The 16096-nt window shown below is 36.1% G+C and overlaps 1 protein-coding gene across 1 annotated transcript in view; it reads right to left on the reverse strand.

Annotated features, from left to right (window-relative positions):
• Window positions 1-16096, reverse strand: part of LRRC49 (leucine rich repeat containing 49) — a 51336-nt gene that overhangs the window by 19740 nt on the left and 15500 nt on the right. The window contains exons 8-10 of the mRNA XM_054215560.1: window positions 15289-15432; window positions 11134-11195; window positions 4591-4738 (exon numbers count right to left, since the gene is read on the reverse strand). Coding sequence (XP_054071535.1) covers window positions 4591-4738; window positions 11134-11195; window positions 15289-15432 — 354 coding nt within the window. The remainder of the gene's footprint in view (window positions 1-4590; window positions 4739-11133; window positions 11196-15288; window positions 15433-16096) is intronic.

The following is a 16096-nucleotide window of genomic DNA, read 5'->3' on the forward strand; positions in this document are numbered from 1 at the left end:
TTACAAAAGGACTTGGACGTCCTCTTGTATATTGAGATTTCCTCCATTTATTAAGTTCTCCACTTCCCATCTAAAGCTTACTAAATGGCTAAGAAGCCCTCTTCACCAAAAATAAAAAAAAAAAGAAAAAAAAAGAGAGAGAGAGAAAGAAAAAGAGGGAGGAATATGCTTCCTAAAGAAGCAGTGTTCTTGCTTTCTGCAATGAGATTTTGAGGCTGCAGGTTTCCATTTTCAGTCTGAAGCACCAGTAGCGAGAGAACACAAGAAGAATAAAGCAGATTAAAGCTACTACAACCCTTACAAAAGCTTTTCATGGGAGCTGTAACAGAACTGGAGCTGTGGCATTGGCATGCTGGTAGCTCCCCCTGCTGCTACAGCAGCACTTCCAGCACTACCCTAAGTGCAACACCACAGATTTTGGCGAAAACTGTCGTTATGGCATTCAATCATTATGGCTTTCAAAGAGGTTAACATCCAGCAAGACCTGAGAAGGATCCTAAAGAGACCGCAGTGGAATGCATGTATTGTTCCTCACTACTGCTCTGCTTTTAATCAAACATGTTTTCAACAAATGACAGCATTTAAGTCACAGAACAAGATCCTAAATTAGCACACAAGGAATGCAGCATTTTATTTCCATAGTACACCTACTTTAAAATTATCAAATAATTTTACTGTAGATTATAAACAGCTACAGTGTATTGATATAAACTACTTTAGGTAATGACAAAAAAAAATAAAAGGAGAACATGGAGAATGGCCTGGAATAGACTTTTAACCTTAAAATATACTTACATTTAAAATACACAAAATTCAGCTCACTTACACTTGCAGAAGGCAGACTACTTTTTGTTACGTATCGCACAGACACTGATTTTACACAGGAATGAAGTAAGAATGTAAAGATGGTTCTAGCATAAATATAGCCATGGTAAGTAACAAGCAGAAAATTTTTGATGAATCGTTCTTTAAGGGATATTTGGCAATGAGATCTATCTCCATTTTTACTTTTAGTATTAATTTAGTATATTTTTGCAAGACCTGATTTAGGAGAGAGGATTTAGATCCGCAAGAATGACTCAAGAAGTTCCTGAAGTATCTTATTTTCAAAGGGAAAGGAAAAAAAGGAAAAGTCAGGGATCCTTCCCTAAAAAAAACCAAACACCAAAACAGAGCACTGCACGATTGTGATGAAATTGATAAAAAAATTCCATTCTGGACAAAGCAGTAGAATCTACTCTGTGACCAGCAGAGAAATGTCTAAGCAAATAACCAAAAACCAAACACGGCTCTCTTACTTTAAGCATCCAAAACATCTAAAACCTCAAAGAAAAGAAGCAAAGTTTTACTGTTAAAAAGATGCAGCTTGTCTTTCAATTTGGGAATCACAGCACATAAAAAAATATATATGTATGTACACTATATATTCTACGTATATACACACTTTATATATACACTTAGCAAATCCTGTTGAGAAAACGTCTCTGAAGTGATGGATAGCTAGTGTTCCTGGTTGAATAATTTCTCAGTAAGGAATATGTACACATTTCATTCATATTTTAATATTTTATTATGTCTGCAGACAGTATCTGCTTACTGTTACAAAGACAGGAGGAAAAAGATAGGTCACAGCTAAACTGTAAGCGCCACTGACTAGGTCCGCCTTTGCAAATATTCAAACTACAAAAGGTATTAAAAAATGCTTCAACGCCCAGGAACAACAATTATAGTACGGTAACCAAGCAATGTCAATGCCTACATATGCAACCTGAGCTTCCTTTGACTGTAACGACTACAATTTCACATAAGCTATAAATCAAGTCACATTACCGCACAACTAAGGTGGACTAAAGGTGTCACCATTACATTTACTGATGGCTAACACAGGTGACAGTGATCTGTCCAGCCACTGTAATTCAGCCTCCTCCCTGCTCTTTAAGCCTCTAGATGGATCTCTCAAAGTTTGAGAAAGTAAGAGATTTTCGTTGAGTGTATTGTGTATCTAAAGCATCAAAAGTGGGTGGGGTTTTCAGATGAAAATTGTCTTCTAGAGTGGACAATGAGTGTTTACAGTCTTACAGGGAAACTCGTTACGGGTGACTAACCTCCACTGAATTACGCGTCCACCAGGTCCATGCCTCAGTGGTTTAAGAGCTTAAATCTTACATTCAAAAACAGCTTAGGAATGAGACGGCCTTATAAAACACCAACTTCCTCATGGGTCAGGGCTTAAAAGTTGTCATAATACGATGCAATCCCTTGAAAAAAGGGAAATCTGACCCGACTTAGGAAATATTAGAACAGTTAAAATGCAAAAAAGTTTTATTCCAAGTATTTGATTTTCACGGCAGCTATGTTTCTGAAGAGTAGTTCCCTAAGGCAGAGGCAGTTACCATGAGACTTCTTCTCCAGAGAATCCTATAGAAAAGGCCTGACTCCAAAGAGCACGTGTCTTCTTGAAAACCAATATGAATAAAGCTTAAAAGTCTCTTACAAACTTTTGAATATAACCTTCAGATTTTATTCTTTCTTGAACTAATTTTCTCATCCCAGTGAAGCTAGCAAGTAAAAGAAAAGTTAAATGCAGAAGTAACTACTGTGTAAAACCCAGTTCTCGAACAGTAGAGCTTCTGAACAGGTTAGTGAAGAATTCCTAGTCAGAAAAAGCCAATATCCTGGTCCAACCCTCAGTTCTTTACAAGACAAAGCAACACTTAAGTTTAAAATGGTCTGGATGCTCTTCAGACTAAAGAAGAAAAGATCTTAGAGATGTAATTAGAATTTAGGTATACTAATCCAGTGAGAAAAAGCATATACCCAATACTGTACTTTGATTCCCCCCCAACTTACATTTACCCTTACAGCCGACGGCAGCAGCACATTGCATCAGTAGGCAGAATAGCTGGGTTTGGCACAAGTATCATGGTACTTGTTATTTTTCTTAAATCACAGTTTCTTAAGTCATACGATTATCTAGGTAACACAGTTTTTATTGGAGAACACATACAGCACCCTCTACATGTAGAAAATGTTAAAAAAAGTTCTCAAGGCTCGAAAATCAGGAGGCAAATAAAAAGAATGCAAAACGCATTCTTTTTACAAGCAGATTTATGAGCAGCACAACTGCTGAAGCCTGGCTTTCTATGGGTTTTTTGTCTCGTAGCTGATTCTCTGATGTTTAACAAGGTGTGAACCCAGATTAAGTTTTTCCCATGGCTGTGCACTTCTAACAGCTTTTTCCCCATACAGATCCCACAGAGTCTAAAAAGTAGTTTGAGCTCTTTCTACAGTTTTTCCCATCACTGAGAGCTCTACCAGGATCCCTCTACTCTCAGGAAGGGGCAGGGGAGGGAGAGATATTTTCTTTATGTGACTCAAGTTGCTGAAATAATACTGAGAAAGTTATCTTTTTAAAAGCAAAGCAATTGAGTATTCAGTATTCAATTAGCAAGTAGTCAGTATAAATGCACAAAACCTCCCAAACCAACCCACAGAATACCTATGAACAAACAAGTATTTAGTATTTTTGATGCTGGGAGTAAAATTCTCATGTCCCAAAGCACTTTATATTTAAAATTAATGTTTTCCACATACATGTTATATTTTACATCATAATTGGCTCTATTTTGTACTCATGTTGGATTGGCTACAGGCCAACAGGATAAATGGTAAAACAAGCAGGTGCAATTTATAATGTAGTTCAGCCTTTGTACAAAGCAAATGAGCATTTAAGATAAGATTTACTATCAGCACCTGGTCAAAAAAGATAACACTGCAACACTGTTGCTTGTAAAGCATATTCTATTTGTTACCTTGCTGTTGGATGGATTTTTCTTGTAGGAAGGTCATGTTTATACATCAATTTTGATTAGACACAGAAGAATTAGCATGGCTATTACTATATTAGGAGATAAAATAGTTGACTTAATAGGAAGGCCCCAGTGATTGCCCTTCAACCTCTACCTCACAGTTTATTTTCAAGAAGCCTGCAGGAGACTCAGTTGTCTGCAAATCCTCTTTTCATTATCAAGTTTACTTGAACTTGAGCAACAAAACCAGCAATGAATGGGGAGAGCGGGTTAGGTAAGGCGGGGAGAAACACAGACAGACACAGAAACTGTGTGATCACCAGGTTTCCTTAGGAGGAAGACTAAAGAAAGCAGCAAGATTTTTAAATCAAAGAAGATACTAGCAACACCAATTTTAGGGCAAACAGACTATTCCTTTGGAAGTAATATGCTGTTCCTTTTCAGCTATACATCAAACCAGGAAAGACTGTGTTGAAAAAGTTCTAACCAAGAGCTTTGCAGATTCTCTCGTGTCACATGGTAATTTACTAATGAAGAGTTTAAGCACTTAAAAATAAACATCTTAAAATGAAGTAAGAAAGCACACCATTACATAATACTGAACAAAAGAAAAAAATGCTAATGTTTTAAATATTGTAGGGACCATGTACAGACCATTTATTTTGATATAAATTAAGAAAATATGGTGGTATTTTTAATACACATATATACACAGAAACCCCTGCATTTTACTTCTGAATTTAAGGATCTAGTAAGTTTGACGAAAACAGAAATTTCTTACTGTGATTCTCTTCATATCTAGCTGTCGGAGCTGCATCATATGATGGAGAACAGTGTGTTTGTACCATGTCTCCTGAGCTATTGGATTGCCATCAAGGGTGATATCTGACAAAGATGAGGAATCAGCAAGGCACAGAATATCCTCAAAACTGCAACCAAAAAAGTTTAAAGTTTTAATGTCATAGAGTAGGAATAATTTTGAGATGGAAGACTTTATTTCTTAAGGATAATACATTAATATTTACCTGTACTGAAAAAACCTCACCCATCAATATTGTAAAGATGATAAATTATTTTGAAATACCAACAGCTGCTGCTGTTAAACTTTTTAATCTCTTCGCATGCAGATAAGAGATGCAGAATAAGGAGAACGCGTTAACTATTGGTGTATAGTTTCACCTAGAAAACCCCCACCCTAAAACAGGTTACACATCAACTTATATTCCAAAAAGATAATATAAGGTGTATTTGCCCTCAAAGCCAGCATGAAAACCATGGAAAATACAAGAAAAAAGCCAATCACAAATACCACAGAATGATCCTGGGTGTTTGCAACATCATTAAACATCAGAAGAAAAACAATTACAAAAGCGTCGTATTATCTTCACAACAGATCTGTCTATTGTTCTGAGTTCAGTCTACAAACACCAACAAGTTGGCTTTTTGGACAACATCTGATTTGGTTTCCTGACAAAAATAACTGGCCTATGTAAAATTTATTTAGAGATGTACAGCCTCTATCATATTCTTTTCATTGAAGATGGAATGTGGAACGAATGCAGCTGACTCAGATAAATAGTATTTTTAAACAACAGAGAACTATTTAACTGGATTTCAAAAAAAGCTGAACAGTTATAGAAGTAAGTAAAATGACTTCCCAATGCCTTTTAAGAAATTGATTACAGTGTGTAAGTGTACAACTGTGCACCCATTCTTATGCGCTACAACCTTTAAAAGTTGAGTCTGTGTTATGTAGGTAATTAAGTTGAAGTGGAAAATATGAAATAATTTGACTTGGTACTTTTGTGAATGAAGTTTCAAAAAAACCCTTGAAAATTACAAAAGAATCAATGATGATCACAGAAAAATATAAACAGAGGATTACTTTACTAGATAAACAAATATTTAATGACATTCTGAAATAAGAAACCATTTCTGAAGTGGAAAATATGGAATTATGGCCTTTTTTTATCTTACTGATTGCATCAGCTAGTTATAGTTCTCACTCTTGGCAGCAGGAAAAGTCTTCCTCCACTAGTACTTGGATGGATACCAACCCTTAAGTATGCCCTGAACTTAGGGATCAGAAATCGTATGCAGTACAAATGTTCTTATTAAAGACTCTCATTGAATAAAGTGGCAAGTGCATTAACATTGGTATCACTTGACTTTCAAAATAGCATACAATAATCTGTGTAGGACTAACATTCAGTTGCAAAGGGCTTCAGATCTATCAGAATTTTAAAATAAGATGTCCCTGAAAGATTCTAGGAATAAGATAAAACAGTTTCTGCAACAGCACCAAAAAGAAATACAGATAAAATATAAAAGTAGCATAACGAAATAGCAATCAGTCTCGACCAGCGTAAGAAAGCCTTGGCTAAGGTAGGAGTAAGCTAGCATAAGTAGTAGCTAGCAGGAGGAAAGAAATCACCCAATTAAAAAAAAAAAAAATCTCAACCCCCCCTATGCAATTAGTACAGCAGACAAGCAACTCTTACACTATGTACCAAATGGATGCAGCAGAAAAAGGAGAGTGAAGCCGAAGACTCTACTGCTTTTTTGCTTAGTATATTAAAAGAACATAAGAACTGATGGAAAACGAACTCCGTACAGATTCCAAGGCAGTGAAGGTCCTTAGCATATCTGAAGAATTAGGTGTTTTGTACATGTGGTTAAGACAACAGGTTTGATTATCATTTTCTGTTTCCTTTCCATAAAACAGCTTGCGTAACCACATTTTTGGAAGATTGGGCTGACATATTACTTAAAATATATATACTCCATATGTCCTGAAGATAAAAAGATAATCTTCCCAAATGACACAGAAGTTAGTGAAGCAAACTTGTAAACATGTTAGAATAAGAAAAAATAACTTAATTTCTATTGGACCAGAATAGATTTTGCTTGACAAATATGAAATTTTTTTGGTCTTCAAAATTAGTTTCAAATAATGTAAATGTACTTATTAAAAGTATTAAATATATTTACTCCAAACACTTCCCACTAAACATTTAACCAAACAGTACTTCTGCCATTACATATGATTTACAGATTTTTAATAAAACCAAGGTCTTCAGGAAATGACAGAAAACTTCAATGTTTGTTAGTGTGTTCAAGACCTTCCACTTACTTACACATGCTGCTGTGCTTTGAAATTCTCAGTGCCTCAGCATACCAGAACATTAATTCCGGACCTAAAACAGATGTGCTTGCTTTATGCTGCTTTTAGCTGCCCTATTAGCAGCTCAATTTTAAGAGTAAAACAGTAGTGCAAAATAGCTATGTTTTCACATCTTTGCACACACCTATGAAGAACAGAGCTTTCAGAATTCAATGTCGAAAACTTAATACACTGCGCTTGCCACACTGGCATCCCAAACCTAAGCCAAGCAAAGCTTTAACGTAATACACTTACCAAACAGACTGCATACTTTACAAGCAAGCTTCTGTCTGCTTCTCAGCACGCAGGCTGCTGTGACAGAGCCAAGTGGTGACCACCCTACAGGAATCAGAGGCCATGTCTCAGTGCTCTCTCTAGCCTCTGTTCACCACAAAGGAGTCTAACCTGCTCGTGAAATTCAAAGCAGCTGTGGATGATGCTGTTTCAGACTGCCTCAGTCAATCTTCTTGAGTGGAATGTCTGCTTCTCTTTCCAAAAGACCTTCTCCTGCAGGAGTCCTACCAAACACTGGCAACCACCTCTACTTCCCCGTCCTCCTTTCTTCCTAGGTGAATTTATCTTTGCTAAAATGGTAGTTTCAGCAACACAGAAATGAGCTGTGAATTTGGGCTCATTTACTAAAAAGTGTTTCCTGGAAACCTTTCCAGAATAGATCAGTTTCGCATCTTGCATGCATTTTCAGAGTCCTGGATCCAATTCTGCCCTCTGCCGGAGGGGATGCAAACCCACTTCTCCTGCCTCATGCGAGAACGTGGCAATTACTAAGCAGCAGAGAATTCTGGAGTGGTGTAATCTCAACCAGTGACACGCATTCACACAGGCAAGAATAGGACACAGGAACACTTGTCCTCTGTTACTTAGGAAGACAGTTGTTCCTTCTCTATACACTTGCATTAATGATTTTTTTACAGCATGTTCCATAAAGGGGAAAAAGCTCTGGAGAAGAGAAGGTAGGCAACATACTTGCTGTAGTCTGACAGAATACCCAACACAGAACTGTATGTTCAAAAAACATTCAGTCAAAGAAGAAAACTTGGGTTTCCCCAGGTTTCTAACCTCTAAACTACTGATGAAAACAGATGCTACCACAGTCAACCTTTCATTCCCCTCGTACTACTTTTGTTCAAATATTTAACAGCATATTTATAAAATCTTCAGTCTGATGAGAAAAAAAAAAAAAGATATTTTCTTACTTTTATTGGGCTAAGAAGATTCCTTCTCTCAGGTTTTCAATTCAGCAACCAAATGAAGAACAACAATTACATGTCCTTTGAGGTGGTATCCAACTGTTTCCATGTGGCTAGACAACGTGCCTTACTAAATGAAATAGCCAACGTAGCACTGACCTGGACAGCAGCGTAACAGTGAAAATACGCATTTTGTTTCCAAGATTCAAAAATGGTCTTCCCTGGTTTCATATTTTGAAATATGAGCAATAACCCTCTTTCTGAATCTCAGTGGCATCTCTTTCTTGAAGAAAATAGTTTCTGTAATCTCTGCAGTATCACATGACAAGTTGAAAATGGGATTTCTCCCCTTTCTTTCTAACTAGTTTTATATATATGTATATAAAACTTTCAGCCATCAGGTATGAACATCTTCAGTTTGTAACTGTTAAATATTTTTGGGTTGAAACCGGAAGTAGGACTTCTAATACATCCTTTTTTACTAAAGGCTCTGCAGGAAGCAGCAGCATTCTGAGGCCTCCTCTGAAGCATAAGGGAAAAAGAACGTCAGTGATTAAATCCATGATAGATTCTCATGCCTTAAATAGTGACAATTTTAAAGAGGCATTCCCAAATCTTTCACTGAAATATTAATTCATATATGTCAGTATATATCAATTTAAGACTCAAGGATTTTTGCTGACATATAAAAATAGGAAGCAGCAAAACTTTCCATGAGAGCGTTTCCCCAAAAATGCTACTTTTTTTTTTTTCAAATGATCACTAATAAAATATTTTAATGAACCTGTAATATAAATATAACGAGCTTTTGGCAATATACTTTTGCAGGTTTTAGCTATGCAACTACAGATAAATTAGAGTATCTGTTATCAATTTCATTGTCCAAAAGAAAAGTCAGCTGTATAGACACAGCTGTTTCTAGGAGAAATAATTTTTAAAATTACCATATGGCACACAGTAAACCCAGGTAAGCGATTCATAAAACCACACAAAATCATTTTAAAAGTCTGTAGGAATGATCAGATGTAGCACATCAATTCACTAGTATTATGGTTGCATACAGCTTCTTCTGTCAGCTCAGACAGTATGAAGCCAAGTATCAGAACTTGCATCAAGAGTATACTTCTGTATTCATTTTCCTGTTAGAAGACTTATCTACTACATAACTCAAAATCAAGAATTAATGGGGTTTATTGGCCTTCAAAACAGCTATATGCAGTAGAAGGTTATTATTTCAGAAAACCCAAGCTAAATGTTATCATTAAAAGAAATTTTGTGTTTAAAATCATATCTGGTAAATAAAGAGTTAAACTGATCCACCCACCTACCTACCCACATATGTATACAAATTTATAGAAGAGCAATGTCTTTCGTTTGACATTAAGATTTTATTTTTATACCTATTCCAACTACAAATTAAAAACAAATTATATATTTGCATGAATGTTCTAAATAATTATTTCTGGCTTACATGAAAACTAAGACTAGATCTATCAATAGTTCAACTGCAGCCCCAATGAATAAATGACTGCAATCGTGATTAAGTACCAAGAAGCAAGCTACCAATTACCTAAAGTTTGAGTAATCTACTTTAAAAACCTCACAGAGACATTTTTTCTTCTTTGAAGACCGTTAAAATAACATGAGCTTGCATAAAACAACCTGAGAAAGGAGTCAGAAAGCTACACAAAACATACCAAGTATGTAAAAAGACACAGAAATTCCACTGACTGCAGTGACGCTCCCTGATGGCAAGGGAGCCAGCTACTGCAGTCCCCTCATTGTTCTTGCCAAGCTAAGGCATTTTTTAGAAAAGCAGAAACAAAAGGCATTTATCAATTCTGGAAATTATTCAAAGAGGCAAAATGCTAACCCTTTCTCTAGCAGATTAATTAAAGGAAGTGCATATTAAAGATTACTGCAGTTCATCTCTGATTTTTAAATGTTTAATACCCGTGAGTATTTAAGGAGATCTACTGCGCTGGTACTTTAAGAACCTAAGGAACACAGACAAGTAGGTTGGAGCTGTCTGCAAAAGCCATAATGCAGGTCAACTTAAAATATTCAAGCACCTATTACAACAAAAGCTCATAGTAAGTATAACATTTTACAGAGAACGCAGATACCACAAGAACAGTACAGTATTGTCAGTAATTAGAACATGAAGCATCTTTCCCCTATCCCACATTAAATTATTTGATTCTAAGCAAAGAAGGCTCGTGGTGATTAAGAGATGAAAAAAAAAAGGACACACCACACTGAAGATAATGCAGGCACTTTTTTTTTTTTTCTTTTTTAAATATTGGAACCAGTATAAAAGCAGACTCCAAAAATGCATGGATATGGATAAAGCATAGGAGACAAACATTTCTATCTATTTATAACAAAATGCACTTAATAACTCGAAACTGTAGAAGCCCTGCTTTGAAAGTTGAGCTATTCTGCTTCTGCTGTCTGGCTTGAATGAATATATCTCTCAGACTTTATTTATATATGGACAAGTAAAACACAAGCATGAAATAATCCAATCATTGTAAGCAGAATCTGACTCAGCAGTTTGTGTAACTCTATAAATACAGTGATTGTATGTTAAATATAATATGTACCTTGTGTAATGTTGCTTTAACAGATATGTAGTTTAACAGGAAAACAACACATTTACAAAACTATTTTTAATTTTGGTCATCTTTGTAAACAGTATAATTTTTAAATAAAAAAATATAAGTTTCTTGGTAGAATACTTATAGTACAACTACATTTAAATGCAAAGGGTTTTGAGAATTTTTATGTTTAAAGTAGAAAATACATAATGGCTTGATTATGCTATCTGATATGTTAGGGGAAAAAAAAAAAAGTATCTGCATTCAGAGTGTCTGAATTTAAATTTTAATGAAATACAGCTCCAATAGGACACTTCAAATTACTGATAGGAAACAAATGGTATTTCCCTTACCTAGATATATTGTTGAAGCTGAGGAAGAGACGTTGGAGACGGGGCAAAGTATCCACATCTTTCTAGAAGGAAAGATAGAGGCATAAATTCAGTAGCTGAAAGTAGCTTTCGAACCTCTCTATTTTGCCTGATGAAATACTTTCATTTCTATATGCTATAACCTTGCTGCAACATTGATTTCTGTTGAATGTGCAGCTCCATTTCTCCCTAGTGCAGACTGCAAGGGAGTGTTTCAGTGCAGATATCTACTCTGCAGAACAAGCTGCATCACTTGCAAAGCAAATGATGTTAAAGAAAAGAGGATAAGGCTGCTGCTGGTTTCTGAACAAGCTTTTGGGAAATAAGCCAAGGTGCTGTCTCAGCATTTAAGCTGCAGGATAAACACACTGTAAAAAAAAAAAAAGTTAATTTTGTGACCATGCTGAAGGTTTTTGAAATGCAATACAGCAGTGCAATTAGCACTACCAAACAGCAGTGGCTCTTCTGCCAGAGAATGATCTGAAGGACTCTGTCACCTTTAAAATTAAAATTTATAAGAAGGAATGACTTTCCAGAATGAGAAGTTTTGAATTTAATACATGCCACTAAAGACCTTTACAGAAAACCTCTAAATAGCAAATAGCTCAAGTATTAGAAAGGTATCAAGTAAGATCAAACTTCATTTATGAAATATAAATCCGTAATGGCCAGACAGCCCAGGCTGCAGTGTTTCATATACCATTTAGACCGCCCACCTAACCCCTCAGTTATGAGCCTGCATCTCCTTATCCTACCAAGGAACATACTCCAACTTCCAACCTGTGGACACAAACCTATTACAGCACAGGGAAGTGTTACACGGCTCACTGCCCTGATTTTAGCCACAAATCAAATCTACAGCCCTTCCTCCCTCCATCGGATTTGTGACATGTCTACATAGCATTCCAGAAACAGAAAAAGTTCATTCTACCCAAAGAGGTGAACACAAGGCAGCTCTAAACAAACCGTGCAGCTGCTATTAATGACATGCTGCATGTGAGCTAACAAGCATTGCTGCAAGTCAGTTCTGTCCACGCTAAGCAGGGCTTATTAACTTGGGTCTGTAGCTGCAAAACCCCTGGTTCAGGGGTTCAGAGCTGTTCTGAACCCTCCCACATCAGACCATAGAAAGATTCAGTTCACAACAGAATGATACCTGGACACCCCCTCTGTCCCTCAGGCTACTTAGTGTTGATGCTAAAAGGGGTGGGGATGCATGATACAGGTGGACACACACATGAAGACAGGCATTACAGGGCTGTGCACAGTAATTCTTAAGCAGCAAAGACTAATTAATCAAATAATTCTGCACTGAAGAATACAAAGTAATTTCCCCTGAAGACAATAACTAGCAAATCTTACACTGGTGATAGCAAACACCTGCGGTGTTTGAAAAAAAAAAAAAAAAAAAGAAACAAACAAACTCCCACAACACAGGATTGGGAAAAAGAAAAAAAAAAAAAGCAAAGCAAAGCCTCCATCTACTTCAGTTTGGATACAAAATCATATAGGGCAGTGGATGTACAGGGCAGGAGATCTTTTGTGAAAAGATGGTGAACACCTTGACCAGTCCTCCCTCAAGTCTAAGATCAAGCTGCAGATGACAAAATCCAAAGTTCTAAGCTCTTAATACCTCAAAGCAATCAAGCAGGTCCATCTTTCAAACAAAAACAAAGCTTGTCTTCCTAAAAGTTGGGCCCAATTCATAACTGGATGGAAAGTTAATAGATATTCCATCTTTCATGGTATGTGAATCTATACAGATTCATGCTTTTAATGCCATACAAGACCCTTTGTAAACATTTATTCTGTCTCTTTGCTATTCTTCAGACTTCTTGAATAGTCAGACTTCTTGAAGACACTTCCAATCCTACAAGATACAATTCTTCTATAAATCAAGCATCAGGACGACCTTTTAAAATCCTACCACTTTGGGCGAACTACAATTTATTCTTACAAAAACAACCACTTGTGATTCAAAGATTACTAGTCTCTAATGAATACTTCAAAGACAAAAAATAGTCCCAAAATTGCTAATCTAAGGCCAGTGGATTGTAAGAGGTTATTACAGGTTTAATTGCTCAAACAAACTATAATCTAGTTGGATAACTTGAATTATTCAATATAGTTAACTGCAACGCGCATGGAGTTCACTATGGGACCTCATTTTGTTTGACAAATGAGAATATCATCTTTCCCACACAGGGGGGCGGGGTGTGTGAGGGTGGTGGTGAAGAAAAATAACAAAGGTTCACAAAAAATGTACTGAAAGTTATTTAAAATATATTGATTTTATTCCATTATTTTGGAAGGGCAAACTTGTTTAAATTGAGGTTAGATTCTTTCATTTAAAGAAATAATCAACTTTAAAAAGCCCAATTCATAATTATAGTGTTGTTATAGTAACTAACTATAATACAGTCCAAAAACTAAACTAAAACACAGAAACCAAAGTCTTTTAATGAACTTAGAGTGTAACTTTTGTAGTTAAGTGCTACATCATAACTATATCATGATTAAATGACAGCCCACACCCAACCCCACACACAGTCAGCCATAAGGAAACCTAAACCTCATCTTCAAGAAAAGAAATCTAAACCCCCTCCCTCAACTACTCAAGTACTCCAGCAATAATATAACAATATTTTGGATCTTCTCTCCATAAAATGATACATTTGCTTCTATGTTTTTGGATTTTCAGTAATATCATATTGCAGCAGATTCTGAATTTCAATACAAAAGTAGTGCAGCTTTCATTTTTTCAGGGTGTTTGCCCTCAAAAAATTTAAAACAAGTTTAAGCAAAAAAATACAGGTACATTGTTGCGCACAGAGAAAGAGACAATACATATCATTAAAATAAGAAAAAGATTTTATTTTAGGAGAGAGACATATATTTACTTTAGGTTTCAGACAGCACGACACGTCCAAGACTTGACTTCATATGATTTAAGAGTCCTTCTCTAGAGAAAGGAGTGTTAGCATCATACTTGCTAAAAATCACCATCCCATTAAAAACAAAACAAAACAAACAAACAAAAAAAATCACACACACACCCCATTCCATTAGCATTTAACCAGGGTGAAAAAAAAAACACCCCAAAACCAATTAGACATAATAAAGTACTTCCCTGAAGAGAACATCATCTTCTGAAACACTGTCTCTGGCCAGGAAAGACTAAAAAATTAAATTGAAATATAGCACAGAGTCCAATCCTATAACTCACTAATTTAAATTTCATGCTGACTCTCCATTTGTGACAGCAGGAAGCAAGGAGAAAGTACCAGCTACACCCACAAGGAGTGAAAAGGCAGCAGCTACAAGCAAGGAAGAGAATTCTAGGTAACATAATTGCTGTAGCAGGAAGGTACAGTAACAGAATCAGCAATGAGCAGAGATTTCTTATTTTTGAAGTGCAACAACAATTCACATATGACAAGTAGCAGAAATTTGAGAAAGGAAAGACTCACCAGCAATAGGAGACCAAGAACTAAAGGAATTATGAAGGCCAGAAAAATACAGCTATTTAAGTTGACTTACTGTATTATTTTAAAAAGCATTTGTTCAAACAACGTACTTGCGATCCCTGAACTATAACTCATAAATTGCGAAGTGAAAAGCTTTATTTTCTAGAACGTAAAAGACTTACAATGCTGGGTTAAAGCTTCAATTGGGAAATTCTGCTTTTAAGATCAATACCTATTTTCTCTGCATTTGGCTCAGAAATATTCATAAGGAGATGAAATTTAAGATGGTCTGACTGCTTATCCGAGCTACAGAAATTAAGAGAGGGTTTGTTTCTAGGAAACAAACTTGTATGAAAGAAAAGTCTCTCTATGATAGTACCACAAAACTGCTTCGGAATATTTTTTTTCCCCCTCTTAAAAAAACATCATGAGCTATCAAGACTTGAATCACAACAAGCGATCACATTTAAAGAAAATAATACCAAAAATAAATTGCTGTTTGTTTCACCTTTATATTGTGAGAGTAAGTATTGCAGCGGAACAAGATAAGCAACGCAATACAGGGAAACACAAGATTTCACAAATCTGAAATGCTGATATGGTTTAAACAAGTTACAGTAATAGTGCATTTTGTTGAAAAGAAAGAAAAGACAAGAGTTTTGTTCCTTACTATAGCAGAGACTTGATTATGACGAAGGTTGAGCTCTGTGAGAGAATCCAGTCCATTAAGGTTTTCTACAATGGTTAGCAGGTTTCTGGCAAGGTTTAACACTCTCAGTTCACTCAAATGACTGATGTTTTCTATTTTAGTAATCTGTGAAAGAGGTAGAATTACAAAAGTGCATACTGTGTTTTATAGAGGTATACAATAGATATATGTAGCACATACGTATTTTTTTTAAGTATACATGAACAATCAACTTAATACGATAGTGTGCTTCTTGCGTATTTTTCTAAACCATGATAATCATGTCATAAATTGCTGAAAACAAGCTACGGTCTGCTAGAGATTAAGTACTAGCATTCACTTCACTAATATCTTTCTAGTCATACTGCAGCAAAACCAGTCAACGCTTCCTTCCTTACCATCAGAAATTAGGTTATTTCAGCTGTGCTGCTCTGTAGCAGCAACCTTGAAGACACCATGAAACTAAGAGGACGCTGGTGATATTATAGTATGTCAAAATCCTTAATTTGTCTGCAAAGGCACTCGAACACACATCCAAATCGCCTGGTACATATCCTGCAAGAATATGCAGCATCGTATCCCCCTACCATTGCAGAACTCTTGCACCGATTTCCCTTCATGCCTCTTAAAAAAACAGTTGCAGCACTCATAGCTCTATCTACAGGAGCTCCACAGACGGACTTTCTGGCAGGCCATGAGGACAGGAACCTGCTGTGAGTCAGGGGCAAGGAGCAGCCACAGCCCTCTGGAGAAGAAAGCAATTATTCTGAAATTGGAACTTGTAAGGAAG

Source organism: Rissa tridactyla, chromosome 9 (genome assembly GCF_028500815.1).
Source record: "Rissa tridactyla isolate bRisTri1 chromosome 9, bRisTri1.patW.cur.20221130, whole genome shotgun sequence".
Classification (NCBI taxonomy): Eukaryota; Metazoa; Chordata; class Aves; order Charadriiformes; family Laridae; genus Rissa; species Rissa tridactyla.